Below are 25501 nucleotides of genomic sequence, written 5' to 3' on the forward strand. Positions count from 1 at the left end.
CCCTCAAGAGGAGAGAAATATTCTTTCAGATACACTAGGCTCTCCTGAGCAACCCTGAAGAGATTCCTGAAATGATCAATTACCCAAAATACCATCCAACCCTGACATTTTCCTCTTCCCTAGCTCGTCTCCATGTTGTTCTCAAATGAGAAATCTCTACCCGTTGATTGTGCACGTATTGTTGTTGATGTTCAATCAGTTTAGTTGGGTTCAATTAGGGGTTTTCTTGATAAAGATGGTTGGAGTGGTGTGACATTACTTGTCCAGCTGCATTTCCAGACACTCTACTGATACTACTTTAGTCCCTATTCTAGGCTAAGGGAGTGAGGGACAGCAAGATTTGCTTTTGGTTTCAATTTCTCTTGTCCCTCCCACCCTTTCCTTGCTACTATAAGTAATAGAAGAACAAAGAGAAGCAAAAAAGAGGAGAGAGGAGAGGAGGAGAAACAGCACATAAAAGAGGAGCTGAGAGAAAAAAGAAACAGGAAAGCATTCGTGAACAGTTTGGCTCGAAGCCTTGGGAAACAGGTATGAGTTACTTCCAAGTTTTGTCTTGTCTCGTTTACATCTTTTCTCTTGAACGATTTTCTGACTTTGTCAAGGATTCAAACCCAGTGAGAAGGGGCAAAGGGTGGCCTGAATAGAATATATTTGCTTGACACTGATTTATCCAAACAGTATCCTCTGGCCTTAGCTACTTATTCTAAAGTCTAACACTGGCACCTGGCTTTTTGTTCTAGAGACGCATTTGCTTTAGAGACAAATTCATTCCTCTATGGCTTTTTGTTCTAGAGACGCATTTGCTCTAGAGACAAATTCATTCCTCTAAAAACATTGGGAAGTGCTGAGGTTGATCAGTCTGTTCCACAGCCAGTCCTCAGAAGACAGAGGGGGGAAAAAGCTTAAAGAAAAAAGGTCAGAGCTGTGACATGGGAAACTTGGCTTCTGGCCCTAGTCCTGTCTCCTTTAGTTGTCTGATTTGGGATAAATTTTTTAACTTCTAGGAGCCATGGTTTTCTCATTAGAAAAAGTAGAAATGAAATGATATGTGTGTACAAGCATGGGATGGGACCACATCATTTCGTGGGATCTCTTATAGATGTGGATTCAATTCTCAGCCTAGGGGAGTGGAAACTATACTAGAACTGTATTTTTCAACCCTGTAGAGTCTGGTTCTCTGTCACCTAAGCCATCTCATTGGCAGGGTAATTTATTGTTATTGAAAGAAAACTGAATCTATAAAGTTTGCAAAGACCCCTAAGTTGACATCAGCTGAGCAGTTGTCCCAAACACTGTCCTACATTACGCCTACCTCACACCACCTCGTGACCATGGCCACTGTGGTCAGGGGCCAACATCATGCAAAAAAAGGATATGATTGTTTAATCACAGAGAAACTTCCAGTATGGGACTTTCAGATTGGAAATATTTTCTCAAGGTGCTTACGAATGCTCTAGGGATGAAGAATAAAGACTTGGTCAAGGCAGCTCAGTGGTGAAGGGGATAGAATTCTGGGTCAAGAGTCAGACCTGTGTCTAAACCAGAAAGGATCTGCCTCAGCTTCCTCATCTGTAAGAATGGACATATTCATTGTACTTATCTTCCAGGCTTGTTGTGAGGATAAAATTACATTTATAAAGAGTTTTATATCTCTTAGAGCACTACACAAAGATTACTATTCTCACCATTATTAATAGCATTATTATTTTTCCCCACAAGACAAAATGTCACAAATACAGAACAGTCTCTCTTCTGCTGTTGCTAATTGATAACTCAACTAGGCTGTCACAGTTGAGGATTATGTAAATTCTGGATCTTGATTACTGTCTAAGGGGCTCCTCTGCATTTACAGGTGACCATGGCATCAGTAGTACCTATGGAGGCCCCCATGTGTCTGGTAGAAAACCGAGATCGAAAACTAACAGTAAACCCCAAAGCCCTACAGATTCTAACTTCCATCGACAAGCCAGTGGTGGTGGTAGCTATTGTTGGACTGTACCGTACTGGGAAATCCTACCTGATGAACAGGCTGGCAGGAAAGAACTCAGGTAAGTGGAGACTCTGGGAGTCTGTATTTGCAGGATATTATACATAGCATTAGAGTTGCTAGAGGCATGTCTGAGACCTAATGAAGGTAAATATCATTCTCTGTTGCCTTCCAGTCAGTCAACAAGCATTTATTGAGTGACTACTGTGTTCTAGAAATTAGGCTAAGTGCCAAGAATACTAAGAAATGAAAATTCAATCCCTGCTCTCAAAGAAGCTCACAGCCTAATAGGGAGGAGACAACATGCAAACAAATGAGTATAGATGGAATCTATACAAGATACACAGGAGATAATCCTAAGAGGAAAAGTGCTAGCATGAAAGGATCCAGAAAAGCTTCTCACTTCATTGTAGCTGAGAATTGAAGGAAAACAGGGAAACCAAAAGGCAGAGACAAAAAGGGGGAATATTCCAGGCAGGAGACAAGGGGCCAGGTGGTGGAATGTCCTCCAAAAAGCTAGACTATGCTTTGTTTTTTCATTTTTTCATTCATTGTGAATGAAATTACCCCAGAAAAAGTACACATGGAGACCTGTGTGCTCCAACACTGAAAATGTCTGCATTTCTTAAAACGCTGAAAAGTGTCCCTGTTGCTGTCTCCTGGCGACTTTTCTCCTGGAAACTTCCTGTCTCGCCTACTACCAATCTGTGTCTGCTCAGGGTTATGGCTTCTGCTCTGCATTATGTAGATCTGACAAGGTAGTTGTCAGTTACTCCTATGATTAATCAGAACATATTGATTGCTTTCATGGAATCATCAACTGGGAGCTAAGAAGAGACCACAGGGGACATTTAATTAACTCCCACCACTCTCTATTTTTTTTTTTTTTTTTTTTTTTTTTTTTGGCTGAGGCAATTGGGGTTAAGTGATTTGCCCAGGGTCACATATTAAGGGAGTGTTAAATGTCTGAGTTCCAATTTGAACTCAGATCCTCCTGACTTCAGAGCTATTTCTCTATTCACTGCACCACCTGCTGCCCTTACCCTCCCTCTCTTTATACCTGAAGAAACTCAGCCCCAGAGAGGCACAGTGATATTTGCCCAGAATCACATAAGTAGTAAACAACATAGGCAAGATTTGAACCCAGATTCTATTACTCTCCTGTGAGGGCTTTCTGCACTATACTAGAGTGGGGCTTGTCTTCTGAAATGTTTTGGGAATTGATTTAGTTTATTGCTATATTCAAAGTGAGCTCTGAAAAACATCTACAAACTTACTTTTAGAATCTCCTTTTTCTCCCTTTCTTCCTGTTAATAAATGAATATTTATTAAACAATACACATCACATACTGTGCTAAGAGCCGATAACAATAGGAAAACAAAACAATCCCTGCTCTCAAGAAGCTCATATTATAATGAGCTGAATATTACACTAAAGCACATACTATAACATAAGCACAAGGTTTCATCTTGGAATCACAGAAAGATCCATTAACTAAGGGATCAACAGAAAATCAGATAGTATTGCATCTTGTTTATTGTCTCTTTAATGATTAAAACTACCTTTTTAAAACTATTTGTCAAAAGCAAGGATTGTTTTGGGGGGTCTTCAATCGCCAATGTGACTACTGAAGAAATGGAAACCACAGGGCCTGCAGAGTCAATAGTTGGATCTAATGGCTTGTTCTTCTGGACCATGGCTGCCTGGGGTGGGCTGCAGTTAGCACTGGTGTCCAGGAGGAAGAGGATGTTGTTTCCAGGGCTCCAAGACTTATCTGCTACTAATAGGTGAGATCAATACTCAAATCTAACAAATAATTGTACAAGGATCCTCTACACTTTTCCTACTTTGAAACTGGCAAAGGTCAGGTTCAAGTTGGTCTTTCAAAGACTAAAGAAAGTATAGTACTCAATCATAATATTTAAAATACTACAAATAATACTATAAATAAATACCTATAAACCAATGCATCTCAAAATCTAAATGACAGAAAATAGTGAAAAATAAGATGATTTTCCTCAAGAGGAAAGCATTTTGGGTTATCAGGGAATTAAGGAGAACTACCACCTTTCTGCAAACTTGCAGTTTATGGGCATACTGGACAAGTCTTCAAAAGAGATAGAATGCAGAATCTAGAGTCAGAATCCAAGTTCTGCTGTGGAATTGGACACTGACTCACCGTGTGATTCTGGGCAAGTCACTTGTGCTGTTTGCCTCATTTTCCCCAAATGTAAAATGGATGCAATGAGAGCATTTATGTTACACAGCAGTCATCAGAATCAAATCAAATAATTTTCGTTCTATTTAACATGTATAGGACTGCTTGCCATCTTTGGGGAGAGGGCAGAGGGAGGGAGGGGAAAAATCGGAACAGAAGTGAGTGCAAGGGATAATGTTGTAAAAAATTACCCTGGCATAGGTTCTGTCACTAAAAAGTTATTTAATAAAAATAATAATAATAATAATAATTTTTGTGAATTGCCTAATACAGTGCCTTGTACATTGTAGGTGTGTAATAAATGCCTTCTGCTTCTGCTTCCAACCCCCATTTAGAGACAGTTGGTTCATTGCAGGGGTCCAGCCTCTGCAGGGGGTCCAGGGGGCTGAGCAGGAAGAATAGGGTCAGAATCAAAGGAAGCCAGGAGTTGTGGTGTAGTTTGAGTGAGGAAATGATAGAAGTGAGGCTCCCACTTCTCTCAGGCTCCTTCAGGCTTTATTTTTATACTATACGATAATCATGTATTTTTCTTTAGGTCAACATAGTTTTCAGACATGTGTCTGACTTATTGACTTTTATATGTTACGACATTTGACATTTAATATTTGAGTAAGTTTTTTTATGGTTCAGTGTTAATTATTGATTACAACTTATGTCTTCTTTGTCAATCCTATGGATTGTTTGATTCCTGTATTTCCCTGACTTGGAACTGTGTATATAGGCATTTAGGGCAATTCCTAGGTATACTTTAACCATCTTTTCGTTCCTAGACATACTGATCTTTTCTGAGTCTATGTTGTTAAATGAAATAGCCCAGGCAATAAAATTCAAGCCAGCCATGATGGTTCATAATTTAGAAATAATTTATTTCTTACCAGCCTAGATAGCCTGCATGGCCGGGAACGACCTCAGATCCCCTGCCCAACTGAAGTAGGGATAGCCTTATAAGCATTCTTGTTCACCCTTAGTGACATATTTTGACATTAAACAGTGACTTGACTTTACAGGACAAAAGATACAATGGCAGATGTTTAACATAATTTATAGGTCAGGGTTACCAAACAAATACTCCTCAATGTTGAGCAGTCCCTTTGAAGTGCAAAACACCTCCTTTAATCTAGCTGAGCAAACATTTCTCTGAAATCCCTGGGCCCTTTAACCTAAAGATTGAGGGAGGGGAGGGAAGGCCAGTCCTTCATCCATTTCAGTAAACACCATTATTTCTTGGAACTTTGGATTCTTTCCGATAGTGATAATGCTTTCCATAGTATTCTCTCCTTTATCCTTTCTATCAGTGAGAGATTAGTTTTATTAGGACAGAATATGCATGTGGAATCATTTCTAGTTAACTTGGCCAAATTCCCCTTGTTATCAGATTTTTTTTAGATAATGTTTAGTGCTGTAATCAAGCCAATTATAAATAACATAGGAAATAGCAGTCCACTAATGAGAATCATAGGACATGTTGTTCCTGCATGACTGTTGGGCACGTCCGATCTCAGTGCTGGGCTTTGCCAATCAGCTTAGAGATTGCAGCTCCCAGCAGTTTATGTCAAGGACACCTTTAGGAGCAATTCAGAATGAAACAGAAACTGGCCTAATTGTAGAAACTCTTCTCATTTCTGGGCTGTGTGTGTGCTGAGAGGCAGGGGAGGCTGTAACTGGCCTGTGCTTCTTGCAGGGTAGAAACTTTGACTTCCCATGTAGATCAGTTATTCCCTGTCACTTCCAGGTTTAGAAAGTTACCTGAGGGCTGGGTGGGGAAAGGGCACAAAGATATTCAATGACCTGCTTAGCCTCCTGCATCTAGCCTGCATCCTTGGTCCATCAGGAGCAAGTGCTTCCTTGTTCTCTGCTAACACCCCCATGATGCTTTCCTCTCAGCTACTCTATTCTCTATACTCAGCTTTCTGGAGTTGGTTTAAACTTTTTGGAGCCTTAGGTGTGGCTGATACTGTTAAGGAAGATGATGTTTCTGTGCACAGCAGAAGCTGCCCCTGATCTTGTTGAACAATTTTACATAAATCTTACCCCACAAGTCTAATCTCCCAGCTCTGGGTGAACTGAATGCAGACAGTCCCCTGGACCCCAGCTGCTGATACTAGATAATGTGAGAGGGGGAAGCAGAAAGACCTGAGTGTGAAAGCTGCTTCCTGGCTGTGTGACCCTGGGCTATGAATTTTACCACCTCCCTCCTCTCTGAATCTCCATTTCTTCCTCTGTGAAACAGAGATAAAAGAAACACACAGTTCACAGGATTACTGGGAAGATGGAATGACAGAACACACATGGAACTGATGAGGTTTAGATTTGGGGAACACAAATGGAATTAGGGTTTCTGATAGTCAGGGAGTTAAATAAGATCTAGTGGCAGCGCAAGGGTAGGGAGTTCTGAGGATTCCCTTTCTGGCGGCGCAGAGGTCCTCTGTAAAGGAATCTACAGACCCAAAAACCTAGATTGATAGAAGAGGTTTATTATGGGGATTGGAAGTAAGGTTAAATTCTAGTTAAGGAAATAGGTAAGAGTAAAGAGGCAGTGGAAACAGTATTCCAGTGGGCAGAAGCTCCTTGGGGTGCCAAGCATGGCATAGTGGCATGTTTGGAACCTCTGCCAAAAGAGGATTTTAGTTTGGCATAATGAGAGATTTAGCTAAAGAGGCCCATGGCGGGGTTGGGGATGGGGGGTCCCAAGTTGGCTCAGATCTGATGGGGGCTGGGACAAGCCTAGATCTCCTATTGGAATTCAAAGGGGTGCTTTTGACCAGAATTTGTGAATCAAAGGTCCTAGCTTCGAGGAGTGGCTGGGAGTAATCTGAATCACAAATCAATCAGAAAGGATCACAAATCAGTTTCTCAAAGGGACCACAACCCACTTCAGAATGTGCTAAAATGCTAAGTATGATCCTTCTTCTTCTTTCCTCATTGAGGAGGTTTCCCTGAGCTCTCTTTTAAGAGTTTCTTCTAGTCTCTGGACCTTCTACCTCCATTGGGCCCTCATGTCTCCCCCTTTCCTTTCAGGCTTTGCCCTGGGCTCTACTGTGCAGTCTGAGACAAAGGGCATCTGGATGTGGTGTGTTCTTCACCCTCTCAAACTGGATCATATCTTAGTTCTGCTTGATACCGAGGGCCTTGGAGACGTGGAAAAGGTAAAAACAGTGACATTCTGCTCGCTCGATTCTGTGTGACCTAACAAGGAATGACCTCTTACATGGGACACAAAATGTATTGCAAGAATGCCTGTGCAAGGCATATGTGGGGTGATCGAGCCAGATGGGTCCTGGGCTGAGGCCGAGACACTCTGAACAAGAAGGCCATGTTATGTAAACATATATGACCTATCCCAGGGATCTACCACTCTCATCATATCGAGGACTTGCCAAACTTTTTTTCCAACTGCAGAAATAGGCCAAAAGAAATCGGCCAAAAGTCCCAAAATGAAGTTGACACTGGACCTCGGGTTAGACTGGTTGTCTGGGAACCCCATTTTCTGCAGGAGGTTCCTCTTTTAAAGCTTCTGAAATCCCCCTTCTGAATCTCTTCCTACAAGCTATAAATTCACCAGTGAATACAAATGATCAATCCATCAAATAGCAAGTACTTGCTAAGAATCTACTCCCTATTAGGCTCACAGGACAAAAATACCAAAGTCACACAGTCCTCAACTTCAAGAAGCAGACAGCAGATCTAGTGGCTAGATGCTGGACTTAGGGTCAGAAAGATCTGAGTTTAATTCTGCTTCAAGCATTCATGTGCTGTGTGACCCTGAAAAAGTCACCTGACCCCTCTTAACTCAGTTTCTTTATTTTAAAATGGGGACAATAATAGCACCTACATTCTTTGGTCATTGTTAGGCTCAAGTAAACTTTTGCAATGGTTAGATACAAATGCAAAGCAATGCACAGATGTGAGCTATTGGCTGGGTATATAAAAAGCCAGGGAAACTGATAATCTCAAATTCTGTATGAGAATTCTATTCGCATTCTATAAGCATTCTGTGACATCAGATTGCTTTATTTTATGTGTATATGTTTGTTCTTGTAGGTTTTTGCAAGGGTCCTACCCTTCCTCTGAGGCAAAAGAGCTGAAATTGCTGGCTAGAGGATGGGATATGAATGGAACCATCTCTATGGGTGGCTCAACTGTACATGCTGAGGCCCCAAACTCCTTAGCATTCGATTCCTTGCCAATTTTCCCTTCTCCCTCTCAAGGTCCATATTCATGAGCAGAATCTCAAGGAGAAATTGTGAATTCTTATGAGCAAAGGTCCTAGGGTCCTCCCCAGGAGGATTATGACAATGAGAAGTCAATTCAATAAAAATTTATTAAGCAACTACTGTGTGCCAAGTAGACTGTGCCAAATGCTAAGGATACAAATTAGAAAAAGAAGATTACAAACTAATGGAGGAGGATAAAAGGAACCTGAAATAAGGGAGAGGAAAAGGGGAGTTCCTGTGCAGGGCACAGTATTGCATGGAATCAAAACCTGCTGACCTGTAGACCTGCTGATAGAAAATGAATAGTTCCCTAGATAGTTCTGATCTAAGTCCCTCTAAAAGAAGGCTTTGAAAGAGCTTAGTACTGTACTCTCAAGTCCTCCAGTCAGAGGAGAGAGGCAACTGAGGCAGTTGAGAAGGTATGAAGAATCACAAATTCAGTCAATCAGCATGGTGATGAAATTTCAGTTGATCAGCTTCTCTTGGGGGAGACATGATGGGCACAGTAATCCCTGGGGTCCAAACCTCTGTCATAAAACGGAAAGATTTATTGTCAACATCCATTCCCTTAGCAATAAAAAAAAAAACCCAACTTTTTAAAAAGTTAAAAAAATCCCATCAGAACCCTAAGATAGCTCTCATGCTGGTTGCCCTTGGCAATTTTTTGACCTTTACTCTTTTCTCCTCACACCCAAGAAGATTTCTCTCCATGATTCCAAAGTTCAACAAAAACTCAGTAACGTGTTCTTTCATACCATTCAAAGTTCTTTAACTAAGAGAATCCATATCCTAAGTACAGATGGAATCATGAATCTCCCCTCCCCACATCTATGATATCATCTTGCCTATCATGGCTTTTAGAGTACATGGAAATGTAAAAGTATTGTGTCCAGCTTTCTAGAGCCCCCAGGTTGGGGTGACAAAAACATACCATTGCTTTCTAGAGCCCCCACACCAGGGTGATTAAAATATACCTTCCTAGTGAAGAAGTGATGAGACGGAATTCTCAAGGATGGTGGAAAAATGGAGTCCCTTTATTTCAAAGACTTTCCCCTTTATATAATGTAACAAAAACACCACCATGCACAGGGGACCACATAAACAACTTGCTATTGTATGTAGTTTGTCCCCTGGTATCATTCTTCCAGCTGGTATCACTCTGCTTCAATCTCTGCACAGGTTGTCACCACCCCCTGACTTCTCAGGAAGGCCGAGAGCCCTTAGGGGAGATGGGGAGCAGAAAAAGACATTGTCAGCAGGTCTCTCTGGGCTGAAGGGTCTTATACCTTACCCTGAGTTTCCCAACTGATCGTGACCTTCTACAGAGAGGGGAAAGAGAGAGAGGAATGAACATTACAGATAAGCAACAGACATGAGACTTTCCCAAACAAAAAGAGAAATCAGGTAGACCCCAATTGGTACTGGGTACACACCTTCAGTGCTGCCAGTCAGTCTTTATTGCTACAACTCTCATTGGCCATCTGGGAGCTACAATCTCCTTCATATACAGAGAGACACATGCGTACGTGCACGCACACACACAAACAAAATCAGAAAGGTTGAATAATGGACTCACTGATATAATCTGTTTCATAGGGTGACTCCATGAATGATTCATGGATCTTTGCCTTGGCTGTCCTGCTCAGCAGCACTTTTGTGTACAACAGCATGAAAACCATCAACCATCAGGCCTTGGAACAGATGCAGTATCCTTTCAGAATATCTTTGACTATCTTCAATCCTAATTCTCTCTCATCAGGATAGATGACAAACTACCCACACTTTAGGAGCTGTCATCAGGAATTAATTTACCCAGAAATATCTGTCATTAGGTGGTCAACATTCTTGGGCCAATTTTCCCAAACTAGAATGATGGATTCTTGGATGCTAGTCTGACAGTAAGTAAGTAAGTAAGATTTCATAACTGAAATCTTGAATGGGCCTCAGTTAAGTTTCCAATAATACTTAAGTTTTCCACTTTCACACTGAAGAATTCTGAAATGTCCTGATCATTTTATCTTTCCCTCTGCCGTATCATTGCCAAGCTGCTTCTTCTCTACTCTTCCTCATCTCACATTACTCATATGTCTTCACAAATCTAGCAACATAGATAGAAATACACAGATGTGTATGTGTGTGTATGTGTGTGTGTGGGTGGGTGTGTGTGTGTGTGTGTGTGTATAGGGCTATATTCATGTACATAGTATAATAGTTTGTATATTATCTCCTCCATTAGAATATGAGCTCCTTGAGAGCAGAGAAATGTTTTTATCTTAATTTTTGTATCTGTCACTTAAAACATCTTTTTGATGCATACTAAACATTTAATAAATGCTTCTTGACTGCCTGGTTCATTACAAGACCTTGTGTTCTACTATTATAGCAAACAGAAAATAGGTTGAGACTTGGGACCTCACCAAAGAAATGAAAGAAGCATCAAATTGATCAAAGACTTCCCCAAAAAGCTCCCTTTCCTGTTTTGTGATTGAATGCACATAAGGACAGAAGGACAGGAGAGGGAGAGAATTTCTAAGACTCAGTGGAGGGAAGAGAAGATCCAATAATTAGAAGTGAGAACTAATGGTGCTGATGGATGTTTCCTTTTCCTTATTGATAATCTTAGCTATGTCACAGAGCTGACAGAACTAATCAAGACTAAATCCTCACCTAAAGCTGCTAGAAAAGACTCAGCAGAGTTTGTGGGCTTCTTCCCAGACTTTGTGTGGGCAGTGCGGGATTTCTCCCTGGAGCTTAAGATAGATGGATATCCCATAACCCCAGATCAATACCTGGAAAATGCCTTGAAACTCATCAAAGGTAATTTATTCGAAAACAAGTTTGGGCACATAAGTGGCCCTGGACAGTACAGGGTAACTGACACAAAATGTATTTCATTTTCTTTGGAGTTTAGATGCTGATTCCTAGAGCTTCTATTTTTTTTTTTTATTCTCATAGATTATTGAAAGGGGGGTTTAAAGCTATAAAGGTATATAAGCTTTGTTGAGAGTCAGTTTATCTCTTTTTTTGTAGCTCCAGAATTTCCATAATCTAATGACCTCTCTCCCCCAGTAGAATAGACACTGACATAACTAACTTTTCAACTTCTTGATGGATTGGTATCTTATGAACTTACAAAAGAAGAAAAATATTTGTATATTCCCTGCAGTAGGTTGGTGAACATGAAATTTCATAAAAGGGAATGACAGAATTTCAAAGATTATTTTATTTAGTCTGGGGCACAGCTTGAGGAATTTATCCTCTCTACTAACAGAATACATCTTGTTCATAACAAACAAAAATAGATAGCTATGTCCTTGAAAAGGCCTGTCCTACATCAAAAGAGGAATGACACTTGAAGTCAGAAGCCCTGAGTTCAGGTTACATCTTTGGTACTTACTGACTAGGTGACTTTGGGCAAGTCACCTCATAATTCTGGACCTCAGTATCTTTATGTATAAAATGAATAGTTAGGAATCCAAGATCTAAAAAAATATATAATAAATAATATAAAAGCAAAAATTATCTAATTCGTCAACTAGCTAATTAGGAGGGGGTTCCCCTTGAGAATTCTAGAGGAATATTGGCTTTATTTCTCTCAAATATATCTTACTTATCCTAAAGATTTCTGATCAAATGCAGATTGCTCTAATAACTTTTCTTTTTCTAATAACTCTAATAACTTTTCTAATAATTCTAATAACTTTTTCTTTTTCTAATATATTTTATAATAAGTTATAAATCTAAATATACAAACTTCTAATTATATACTGTTAGGTGGGGATGCTAATCTCATTGGTAATGTCTTTAAATCATGTTTGACAATAAACTTCAATTACAATCAAAAATCATTAATTAAATATTGACTTTACACAAGGGACTGGGCTAGGTGTTCAGCATATAGGGAAAAAAAGCCTACCCTCAAAAAGTTTATATGCTAGAAGGTAAAAAATAAGTAGGTAAAGAGCAAGCACATATAGAATGAATGTGGGAAACTAGGGAGACAAAAAGGACTAAAGGACTACAGAGATCATCAAAGGCTTCTGTAAGAGATATTGTCAAAATAGAAGGCTACAGAAAATTATATGTTCCAAGGGTGATGAAGAGGGATGAAAAAGTCTAGACATATGAACTCCCTGGGCATAAATATGCAAATGAGTAATGGAATGTCATAGAGAGAGAATAGGAGGGCCACTGTGACTGAATTAGAAGATGTAAAGAGAATAATATGAATTCAATCAAAGAGCCATGTTTGCATTTGGCTTCAGAGGCACTAAGGAAGCCACTACAGCTAGCTTCTTGAGCCATACAATGTCATAATCAGACTTGTCCATCCAAAGTATCAGATTGGCAAGAGATATTATAAGAACAGAACCAGCAACTGACGATATAGAGGGGGAAAGGAAGTGTAGAGAATGACTTCTGAGATAGTTGCATCTCAATGACTAATTCTGGTTATAATGGTAGAATTATTAGCTTCAAACAAAAAGCATCTCCTTTTATTAATCTGGGAGCCTGACCTTAGTCTTCAAGTTTTGCATCTTGTTCATATTAGGGAGCCACAATTCTCTTTTTATATTATGTATAATTAGTCTAGTAATTTCCCAAGTTCTTCCTAATCTTAGCTCAACTATGAATCTGTGAGAGATTCCATTCAGATTTGGGGCAAATCTATTTTCTCTCCATGTTTTTAGGTGTCTCCTCTGAATAACAAAATATTTTATTATCCTGATAAGGAGTTGCTTTTGATTTCTATAATCTATCCCTAAATCACTTCTTGTTTTAAAAATTCTGTGCCTATCATTCTGCCTTAGGATTGAATACATGAAGACTTAGATATAGAAATTGCCAGGCTTCATCACCCCCTTATCCCAGGCCTATACCTTACCATAATTTCTATTTTCCTATCCCTCAGACAAACACCCCAAAGTTCAAAGGGCCAACCTTCCACGAGAGTGCATCAGAAAATTCTTTCCAAAACGCAAGTGTTTTACATTTGACTGTCCAATATATGATAAGAAACTCTTAACCTGTCTTCAAAATGTCCAAGAAAGCCAGCTGGAGCCTGAATTCAAGAGTCAGACAGACAACTTCTGCTCATACATCTTTTCCAATGCAAAACCCAAGATCCTCAGTGGGGGCATCATGGTGAATGGGAATCGTGAGTTGGGCTTTTTTTTTTTTTTTTTTTGGCTCCACTGAATACTTGATATGGATTGGATATGTGTTCTTTGTTTCTTTGTATGTGTACAGGTATTGTAAGATATTTGTTTTCATCTCCTTCTTGTTTCCCTGGATTTCAGTTTAAAAGTCCCTAAGAATATGCACTCTGAGACAAGGCTAATGATATTTGGCGGAGAATAAACTAGATTAAACTGAAGTAGACAGGTGCCACAAGTAGAAAGAAAGGGAATTGCTTTAATTCTCCAAAGGTAAAGTGTATGGATTTAGAAGAGTATAAACCAGTGACTTGGACTTCTATTCTTGAGAATATTCTAGAGCTCAGTATGAAGGGGATAGTTTGTAAGCACTAAGAAAAGGAAATCACTAAAATCCAGCAGATTAAGCAAATGTCCTTGTTTGACACTGTAACTGGATTGATGTAGATCATGAGAAACAGTGTCGATTTAGGACAGTGAGATTTCAACAGAATATATATCAATGTATCATGCTATGATCATGAGAATGATACAAAAGAGATGACCATACTCTTAGGCAGATTCAGAATACATTAAATGACCAGATCTCCAAAACAGCCCTTAATGACTTGAGGTCAAATTGAAGGGAATTCTATAATGCCAAGCCTAAAAGTTTTAGAATATCCTCAATAATATTGACAGAATTATAAAAAAATACCAATAGAATAATAATATAATGTGCAGATGGCACAGAAGAATAATACAATCAATGAATTAAACAAGATACAATGTAATCCTGGTAGAATCACATAGTGACTCCAAATGAATGATGAAACCTATTGAGAAATGCAAAGTTTTCCATTTGCTTTAAGTAGAGAATAGGGGAGATAGAGATAGAAAACAGTTCTTGGGGGAAAGAACTGAAGAATTATACTGATTAACAACTCACTATCAGTCAATAGTCTCAAATACAAAGTTATTCAAGCCGTCATTGTCAAGAATGAATTAAGTATTCAGATCCAGTCAGGCCACATCTGGCACGCTGTGAACAGTTCTAAGTACCTTGCTTTAGGAAAGACATATATTTCCAAAACAGTTCAAGAAGAAGGTACCTAAAATCAGTGAAAGGACTGAACAAGCCCTTGGAAGAAAGCTTACATCCAATTGCTTGACCCCAGAAGTCAAAATTAGGAGAAATGCGTAGTTTGCCAACAGGCAAATTTAGGTGTGAAAAAAATTTAGATTTCCTAACTATTTTAATTGTTTAAAAAATAGAAGAGGCTACATTGAGTTATCCTGCTCTCCCCTTTAGTCAAGGTTAATTGTTCTTGGAAGTCACTGGTTAAGAATATTATCAAAGAGATCCTTGCCCAGATATAGGTTCTACTAGCTAAGTAACACTTGGATCAAATTGAATGAAGGTTGCTCTTTGCCTCATCTTGAATATCAGGGTTGGGAAAGCTGCTGGAGACCTATGTGAAGACAATCTCTAGTGGTGACATTCCCTGCCTGGAGAATGCCGTGTTGTCCTTGGCTCAAATTGAGAATTCAGCTGCTGTGCAAAAAGCTGCAGAGCATTATGTGGCCCTGATGGCCCTGAAGGTGAACTTCCCCACAGAAACTCTCCAGGACCTGCTAAGCGTACATACACTGTGTGAGAAGGAAGCCCTCTCAATTTTCATGAAGCATTCTTTCAAGGATGAGAACCAGAAGTTTCAGAAGGAATTGGTGGTATGTTTTCTCATTTATTTAATTCACTTTTCTGAGTGAAACTTAGAGACTGGTCAGACACTTTCCACTTTTTTATTTTTTTTTATTTTTTTGATCTGTATTCTCAGTCCATAACAGAAGAACCTGTTCTTTCCAAAGAGCTAGAGGCATAAAGGCCCAAATCTCACTTGCCATGAAAAGATGCTCCCTCTTGTGATACATTGAAATGGATTAGTTCTTAGGAAACAAAACACCATCCACTCACATATTTTCTAAATAGGTGGCATTAGAGCTCTCTCAAAGCTCAGTGCAGTTTTTCTTGAGTTCACAGACTTACTCATCTCTATACATACACCTCCCCATGCCTAGCAACCTGAGATTTTTTTCAGGAACTTCTCCTGCCGGTCCAAATACCTGCTCAGTCTTACTCAGCCTGGTAGCTCTCCCTTGCTTTAGCCCAAGGCAGAATCATTCTTATGGACATTCAAGATCAGCAGGGACATGTGGGATATAATCACCTCACTTGGAGGGTAAGGACTGTGGGCTCCAAAGAGAATAGGGACCTGGATAAAGACTAGCAGATTTAAAACCAGAGCCTAAGTTAGTTCCCCAAATTCAGAATTTGAAATTTTATTCTCCTTCACTATACATCTTTCCAAAAAAGAAAAGCAGATAGACCTTTTCTTGACAGTTTCTTGAGAATATCACTCCCTTTTCTCAACAGTTTCTTCAGAATATCACTCCCTTCCCAATAAAATAGGGAATAAAATAACCTTTGAGGCATCACGTCAATATCTTCTGTTATTATTAATACTGTTAACATCTCATCTTTTTCTCTGCTTTTTTTTGTTTCATTGGCAGCAAATCTTAGAAACCAAGAAGGATGGTTTCATACGTCAAAATGAAGAAATATCAACCAAAAATTGTCAAACTCAGCTTGAGCACCTCTCACAGTCCCTGAGACAAGCCATTTCTAAAGGGACCTTCTCTGTGTCAGGAGGTTACAATCTCTACAAGAAAAAAAAGGAAGAAATAATAAACAATTATCTTCAAGTGCCCAGGAAAGGGCTAAAGGTAAGGAAAAACCTGGAGGTCAGGAGTTACAAAAAGACTTCCACTGTTTCCACTGGGTGTTGGAGCAGTGACTGTCTCCTACCAATAACACTCTAAGAGGAGAAAGTCTAGACCGTCTTGGACTTTTTAGTGCACATCTCAACTAGAAGTTCTTGACAGAAATCCCTTCTTCCTGCCTAGAGAATAAACTGTGTGATTTAGAAAGCTAGCCTGTAAGAGGACCCTAAGAGGTCAGGCCTAATGCAGGCTGGCCTAGTACCTCAAGTTCAAGCTTGCAATGAAATGTGATATCCATAGCTGGACCTCCTTGTGGCCTGGCCTGTATTCACTGACCAGTAAGTCACATCAGTCGTCTCTATGTTTATTCTCCTGAGATAATCATGTTCCAAAGATGTTTTCAATATCTTAAAAAAAAAAAAAAAGAATGATCCAATCTATATAGCAGATATCGTTCCTACTCTTATCAACATCTGACTTAGTCTGGGGATAATTATGTATGTCTGTCTTTTATGGTTGTCCAGGCTGATGAGGTCCTCCAAAAGTTTCTACAGTCACTGGCAGTGACAGAAGATTCCATTCTGCAGACAGATCAAGCTCTCACTGAACAAGAGAAGGCCTTGCAAGGTAACCAGAGCAGGGCTTTGATGATCTAGTCATACAGGGGATTGGGTAGGTTTGGAATAAAATTCTGCATATTGGCCTCATTATGACATGAACATTTTCCTGAAATACTTGGGATTTCTTTTTCTCTACTGTTCCATTCTCTGTGGGATTTGTAAACAGCAACTGTGACTATGATCAGCAGGTCAGAGAGGCTGCTCCCTCAGACTTTCTTAGCTCTACTTTTCTCAATCTAATATAGAAAAAAGGAATTTAGGAATTTTAAGTCTCTTTTTCATAATCAATTTGGGTTCTAAGTTCAGGAGAAAATACATGTGTCATCCTCCTGCTCAGTGGAGGATAATAAGTCCCTACTACTTAGAGGTAACTCCAGAATCAGATATAATCTCCTCCCTAATATTTAAGAATATTCAGAAGTTAGCCCATTCTTATCTTTACTGCTTCTGAAAACTTATTGCCCTCCATGTATGGCATTTTTCAGCAGCACCAACTTACTTGCAGTTCCTCCATCATAGGAAAACATCTCTGATCTCTAGGCCTTTCCACTAACTGTCCCTATGCAATAATGCTCTGCCTCATACCTCAGCTAACATCCTACCTTCTTCAAAAGGCCTTTTCTCATCCCTCCAGCTTTTAAAGCCAACTTTTTTATTCATATTTTCTCCCATTATCTCTCTTTCTGTCTTTCATACGCATAATTATTTGGATACTCTTTCTTCCCTTATTATAGGAGTTATTACTCTTTTAGCAAAAATTGCTTTTACTTCTTTTTTGAAAGGGGAGGGAGTCTCTCAAGTGTTTGACACAGTGCCTGGCCCCTAGGAAGCACTTAAAAATGCTTGCTGACTGACAAGAAATGAAATCTAGTCATATCTGATTTAAATTTTTGATGTTTCCCATCCCATCAAAAAGATGAACAGTTCAAAAGAGAAGCAGCTGAAAAGGAAATGTTGTTGCTGAAACAGCAACAAGTTGAAATACATCAAAATATGGAAGCTCAGCAGAGAACTTTTGAAGAAAACATCATCCAATTGAAAAGGAAGATGGAGGAAGAGAGGAATAAGATCCTGGAAGAACAGAATATGATCCTGGACGCTAAGCTAAAGGTATGAGGAGATTGGGATTCATGGCTATGCTTAGGAGGTTAATACATCGCAGGAAATAATTGGGCAAACAAACAGGGAAGGCAGATTTGCCTATTTGTGTATCAACCTTATGGAGAGCAAAGGATTCTGGACTTTTCACCAGAAGCTCTAGGTTTGAGCCCTTTTCTCCTCCCCATTCTTAGTTTTCTCACCTGTAATAGAGGGTCACTAATGTCTGCCTCACTGAGTGTACATTATTGTTGTAACCATCCAATGAATTTTGTGTCACTCATAGAGCATCCCCAATTCTCCCAATAAGCTGTCCAGGCAAGACTATATTAAGCTCACATTATTCTTCAGCTCCTTATACTATAAAATTCAAAGTTTTCCAGGCCCTACCAAAGCCTGTGTTTTTCTAGTCAACCAGAAGACACGATTAGTTCAAAGCAAAGACATAATGTCCAGAAGCTTTTCTGCTGCCTCCCATTTATACATGTGCTAAGTTGTGAGCACACAGTCATTAGTCTAGAGAACGTCCCTTAGTGCTTTTTCTCCCATAGGAGACCCATGAATCACCTCTTAGCTTTCATTGGAATGGGCCTTTTTCCCCCCAGTAGAAGGCTCCAGAACTTAAAGACCAAACTCTCTGAAACAAAGATCCAGGGCCATCCCAACTACCTTGTGCATTCAGGTTTAAATAATTATGTATTATTTTATTTGTTCTATTTATTCCTTATTCTATTTCCTGCTCAGCAATCTACAATAATATCTCTGCCAAGATCCTCTCTGTCTTGAAGTCAAAAAGTCCTGGCTTAACTTCCATTGCTGAATCTGTCACAGATAGAATTTGCTAAGGCATACCTTTCTGAAAACTGTAGAGGGCTAAGTTCAAGGCCCCCATAGTGTGTCTTTGACTCTTTCCTGCAAATGTAATAGAGTGAGCGGGTCCTGTGACCTCATTGCTATAAGTAACTGCAGCGACACTTGCTACTAGTGTCTACTAGTACAATCAGCACCACTGCAGGCTCAGAGAAATCCTGGGGGCCATGGAAAGCTTAAATGACGTGTCCTCAGCCACACAGATAGGATAGGATGTATCAGAAGTTTAATTTAGGTCTTCCTGATTCTAAAGCTCTCACTAATGTCACTCTGCTTTATATAATTGAGTGCTAAGAAAGGTACAACGGCCAATGTAAGCTCAAGGAACAAGAACATATGTTCTGCAAACAACTACATTCCTACTATTTTGTATATAATTGTGATGGCAAAAAGCTTCCATGACAACTGTTTAACAAAATTTTTTTAAAAGACTTGAAAACAACCAAGTGTCAAGAACCTTTACGATCCAATGATAAGGACTTTTAAGTCCTTAACACAGAGGGGGAAACCTCAAAGGGAACCTGATTCTGACGAATCCCTTAAATTCACATCAAAGGCTCTCTGGCCTCAAAAAAGATCCTAAAAAAATCCCATCTGGGTGTGATTTCATGATAATCCTAAGGACCATGGACAATACAAGTTGATTGCCAAGACCACTGAGGAGTGAGCTGCTAGAATGGAGTCAAGTATCCCAGACTGAGTCGATTGTACCCTCCTACCTGAGCCCCAAACTCTTGAGTCCTGGAGGAAGAACATATCCAGTAGCTGACCTTGTTTTCTTAAGACCATAATCAATAAGTCCCTACCCAAAGAACCATAGGATAGAGGAGGTCCTACCTAGCCAGGTAACTAGCTGGACTTTTCCAGGCTAGGCAATAGGCAATAACTAGCCAGGCTTATAGAGCAAATATTGATCCACATTCATTTCAGTGTTGATCAGAGAGTCAACCCTCTTTGAAGTTGACCTGAAGCCATACTGAGGCACTCTCTAGATAGCATTTTCTGCCTCTTTTTTTTTTAAACATGTGGGCCACTTTTATAGGAATTGAGAATAATGCTGAAGATGAGAGCTAGCATTTTATATGTCACTGTAACGATTAAAACGCAAACATTATTTCACAACAAATTGGGGGGCTGGGGGCTATTACAGGTTAAAGAACATGACTCCAGAAACAGCGTAGTAAGGATCAAAGACAGGATTCATACTCAGGTATCCCTCATTCCAAGTCCAGCATTGTCCCATCAAGCTCCCTCCTCATTTAGGACCATGATTCCAACACAAGTGGCCCGGTGTTCAGCTGTTACAGACTTGAGCATTGAGATTCAGTCCTAGTCTCCAGTAGTGGGGAAGTACCAAGTCATTGCAGAGAAGAATTAACCTCTAGCTGGTTTTTCTCATGGCCCAGGAATGTCTCCTGAGGAGACATCCCTACTGCTTTCCCCCTTTCTTCTAACCTACTTAAGCAGTAGAAATATATAGAAACCCAAAGTGCAATGCTGATACCCTATTGTTTTCTCTTAGGAACAAAAAAAGCTGTTGGAGGAAGGATTTCATGAGAAAGCTGAAGAGATAAACACACAGATGGAGAATCTACAAAAAGAGATGAGGGAGGCTGAGAGTAAAAAGTCCTCCTGGTGGCTCTCAAGTTTAGATGGACTGATGGCTATCTTACCTAATGCAGGAAAATTCGTTGAATTGGGGTTAAATGCATTTAGCAGATTTTTCAAATGACCAAATGAATTACAGTTTCTAAAAAAAGTTAAAGAAAATATTTGTTCCACCTAATGAAACATAGCACTGATACCTTATAATATGTGTTAATGTATGAATGGGTGTATGTTCCCTGCTTCTAATTCATGTAAGTATTAAAAAATAAAGGAGATGCTCACTATGTAAGATAAAGGACAAGCAAGACAATTCACACTAAGCATCCATTTCCTCAGTATAAGTGATATGAGACATCATCCAACTAAATGAAAGACTTTTATTCTTTAGGTAAATGGCCTGGAAGGCAGGAAGCTTCAGTTTCTCTCCTTCTATTCAATGACTCAGAGGATTTAGAGCTAGAGGAGCCTGGAAAAGCATGAAATCTAACTTCCTCATTTTACTTATGGCTCCTTGGTGATACAATAGGTGGAGAGAACTGGAAGGCCCGAGTTGAAATCTAACCGCAGGCAAGGACTATATATGAGCTGAAGGACCCTAAGAAAAATAAACTTCTCTGTGCCTTAGTTTCCTCATCCCAAAAATGAGGGAAATCATAGCACCTATTTCACAAACTTGGCACGAGGATAAAATGAGTGTAACACTTTGAAGACTCAAAGTGCTATGTAAATGCTAGCTCTTAATATTATGGAACTCCATGTATTCTGAAGGAAGTAGATTTCTTCAACAAAGAGAAGATCTAACTTTGTTTCAATTGATCAAGGATGGACAGAAGCAGCTACACCCAAAGAAAGAACACTAGGAAATGAATGTAAACTGCTTGCATTTTTGTTCTTCTTCCCAGATTATGTTTACCTTCTAAATCCAATTCTCTCTGAGCAACAAGAGAAGTTTTTGGTTCTGCACACACATATTGTATCCAAGATCTATTGTAACCTATTTAACATTTATAGGACTGCTTGCCATCTGGGGGAGAGGGTGGAGGCAGGGAGGGGAAAAATTGGAACAGAAGTGAGTGCAAGGGATAATGCTGTAAAAAAAATTACCCTGGCATGGGTTCTGTCAATAAAAAGTTATTTAAAAAATTTTTTTAAATATTATGGAACTCCAGGGCACAGAGATACAGTGATTTTTCCAAAGTCATAAAGAAGATGGAATTTGAACTGAGATTTCTTGTCTCCAAACATGATCCGGCAACCTGGAAACAGGTTCCAACTTCTCTTCAGAGATTATAAAATATAAAATTTGTCCCTCATGCTTCTTAAGATTTTTAAAAGTGCAAGTAGAAAAGTTTTTTTTTTTAATTTTGAAACCCTCATTTATATTTTGAAATAGAAATATTTATGTGTTATCATATGTTATACGTTTTCACTCTATGGTCAGAAGACCTGAACTCAAATGCCTTACTACCTGTATGATATAGAACAAAGCACTTAACCAGTCTCAGTTTCCTTCTCTGTAAAATAAGCATGCTAAACTAAATAGTCTCAAGTCTCTTCCAATTCCAAATGCTATTGCTTTTTGGTAAATATTAGGGGATCTCAGAATCTTCTCTCTACTGTTGTCCAGAAGATGTTAACATTTTCTAATCCTAAAGCCTCATTTCAAAATATTTAGAGAATTGATTTTATAAGAAATCAAGCCATTGTACACCAAGATAAGGTCAAAATGGGTTCATGACCTAGGCATAAAGAATGAAATTATTAATTAATTAGAGGAACACAGGATAGTTTACCTCTCAGACCTGTGGAAGGGGAAGGTCTTTATGACCAAAGCAGAACTAGAGATCATTACTGATCACAAAATAGAAAATTTCGATTATACCAAACTGAAAAGTTTTTGTACAAACAAAACTAATGCAGACAAGATTAGAAGGGAAGCAATAAACTGGGAAAAATATTTTACAGTCAAAGGTTCTGATAAAGGCCTCATTTCCAAAATATATAGAGAATTAACTCTAATTTATAAAAAAATCAAGCCATTCTCCAATTGAAAAATGGTCAAAGGATATGAACAGACAATTCTCAGATGAAGAAATTGAAACTATTTCTAGTCATATGAAAAGATGCTCCAAGTCATTATTAATCAGAGAAATGCAAATTAAGACAACTCTAAGATACCACTACACACCTGTCAGATTGGCTAAGATGACAGGAAAAATAATGATGATTGTTGAGGGGATGCGGAAATCTGGGACATTGATGCATTGTTGGTGGAGTTGTGAACTAATCCAACCATTTTGGAGAGTAGTTTGAACTATGCTCAAAAAGTTATCAAACTGTGTATACCTTTGATCCAGCAGTGTTACTACTGGGATTATATCCCAAAGAGATTATAAAGAAGGGAAAGGGACCTGTATGTGCACGAATGTTTGTGGCAGCCCTTTTTGTAGTGGCTAAAAACTGGAAACTGAATGGATGTCCATCAGTTGGAGAATGGCTGAATAAATTGTGGTATATGAATATTATGGAATATTACTGTACCAACAAGACAATTTCAGAAAGGCCTGGAGAGACTTCCACGAACTGATGCTGAGTGAAATGAGCAGGACCAGGAGATCATTATATACTTCAACAACAATACTATAGGATGACCAGTTCTGATGGACCAGGCCATCCTCAGCAACGAGATCAACCAAAACATTTCCAATGGAGCAGTAATAAACTGAACCAGCTATGCCCAGAAAAAGAACTCTGGGAGATGACTAAAAACCATTACATTGAATTCCCAATCCCTATATTTATGCACACCTGCATTTTTGATTTCCTTCACAAGCTAATTGTACAATATTTCAGAGTCTGATTCTTTTTCTACAGCAAAATAACGTTTTGGTCAGGTATACTTATTGTGTATCTAATTTATATTTTAATATATTTAACATCTACTGGTCATCCTGCTATCTAGGGAGGGGGGGGGGGTAAGAGGTGAAAAATTGGAACAAGAGGTTTGGCAATTGTTAATGCTGTAAAGTTACCCATGCATATATCCTGTAAATAAAAGGCTATTAAATAAAAAAATAAAAAATAATAAAAAAAGAAATCAAGCCATTTCCCAATTAATAAATGGTCAAAGGATATGAATAATTTTCAGATAAAGAAATTGAATCTATTTCTACTCATATGAAAAAGTGTTCCAAATCATCATTGATCAGAGAAAGGTAAATTAAGACACCTTTCAGATTGGCTAAGATGACAGAAAAAGATAATGACGAATGTCGGAAGGGATAGGGGAAAACTGGGACACTGATGCATTGTTGGTGGAGTTGTGAATGGATCCAACTATTCTGGAGAACAATTTGGAACTATACTCAAAAAAGTTATCAAACTGTGCATACCTTTTGTTCTAGCAGTGTTACTACTGAGCTTATATTCCAAAGAGATATTAAAGAAGGGAAAGGGACCCATATGTGCAAAAATCTTTGTGGCAGCCCTTTTGTAGTGGCTAGAAACTGGAAATTAAATGGATGCCCATCATTTGAAGAATGGCTAAATAAATTGTGGCATAGGAACGTTATAGAATGTTATTGTTCTATAAGAAATGACCAGCAGGATGAATATAGAGAGGTTTGGAGAGACGTAGTGAACTGATGCTGAATGAAATGAGAAGAACCAGGAGATAATTATACACTTCAACAATAATACTATATGAGGATCAATTCTGATGGACGTGGCTCTCTTCAACAAGGGATCCAAATCAGTTCCAATTGATCTGTAATGAACAGAACCATCTATACCCAGAGAAAGAACACTGGCAAATGAGTGTGGACCACAACATAGAATTTCCACTCTTTTTGTTATTGTTTCCTTGCATTTTTCTTTTTCTTCTCAGGTTATTTTTACCTTCTTTCTAAATCTGGTAATTCTTGTGCAGCAAGATAAGTATAGAAATATGTATACCTATATTGTATTTAATATATACTTTAACATATCTAACATGTATGGGACTATCTGCCATCTAAGGGAGGGAGTGGGGGGAAGGAAGGGAAAAGTTGGAACAGAAGGTTTTGCAAGGGTCAGTGTTGAAAAATTACCCATGCATATGTTTTGTCAATGAAAAGCTATAATAAAAAAAAAATTCCTAATCCTATACTTGTTTTATTGGATACAGTTGCTTCACATTTGATAACTTAATATAGGTTTTTAGATGTGACCAATATACAATGCCAATGTTGAGATAAATGATTTTTATTTATTTGTGTGTGTATGTGTGTGTATAAAGTAATTTGGAAACAAATTCAACTAAATTAAATCACCAGCCTGTTCTCCCCAGGACTAGAAGGATAGTGCATAGTAGAAAGACTGTCTCTTTCTTTTTCTATCCCCTTCCTTCCTTTTTTGACTGCAGCAGGGATATATGAATGAAGTGATGAGAGAGAAAAAGAAAATATATTCAGTTCAGTGAAATTCAGTATTTGAGATATGACAGTAAAAGCAGTTTTAAAGGAGCTTTAATCAAAGATTCTTAAAGGAATATGTAAATTGTAATCTATTCACACTGACAATGTTAATAGAAGATTTAAGAGGTGGAGAACTTTAGGAAAACATAAAAGCAGTTGGCTGCTACTTTAAAAATTCTGGCAGCAAACAGTCTGCTTTTCCATTATGGAGAGTCAGTCTTCTGGAGGCCCTCTCAGTAAAAATTGACACTTAACCCTTTCCTGACTCACAAAAGAGAAAAGGTTTGTATGAATTGGAAAATAACCAAGTAGTAATTCAATTTGATTAGAACATTTAATTAAAATTTAGGGAATCTCATAAACTAAAATAAAGTCAATTTTAAAATAACTTTTGTAAGTGATGTGAATTTTAAAATTGGAAACACCATGTTAATTTACATGAGACCCCTATTCATTTTTGAGACCTCTATTCATTTTTTGGTAGATTTTGTTCTATCTCAATTTTATTACCTGTC

At 38.7% G+C, this 25501-nt stretch overlaps 1 protein-coding gene across 1 annotated transcript; it reads left to right on the forward strand.

The window, feature by feature from the left end:
- Positions 1 to 344: 344 nt before the first annotated feature.
- On the forward strand, positions 345 to 21316 carry LOC116423786 (guanylate-binding protein 4-like). The gene is made up of 11 exons (XM_031969370.1): positions 345 to 528; positions 1853 to 2048; positions 7225 to 7352; positions 10017 to 10126; positions 11044 to 11237; positions 13333 to 13578; positions 15006 to 15286; positions 16127 to 16339; positions 16861 to 16963; positions 17873 to 18066; positions 20447 to 21316. Exons 2-11 carry the CDS (start codon positions 1859 to 1861, stop codon positions 20654 to 20656), a joined length of 1869 nt encoding a protein of 622 aa, XP_031825230.1. The 5' UTR covers positions 345 to 528; positions 1853 to 1858; the 3' UTR covers positions 20657 to 21316.
- The last annotated feature ends 4185 nt before the right edge of the window (positions 21317 to 25501 follow it).

The sequence above is a fragment of the Sarcophilus harrisii genome, chromosome 4 (genome assembly GCF_902635505.1).
Source record: "Sarcophilus harrisii chromosome 4, mSarHar1.11, whole genome shotgun sequence".
NCBI classification, from domain to species: Eukaryota; Metazoa; Chordata; class Mammalia; order Dasyuromorphia; family Dasyuridae; genus Sarcophilus; species Sarcophilus harrisii.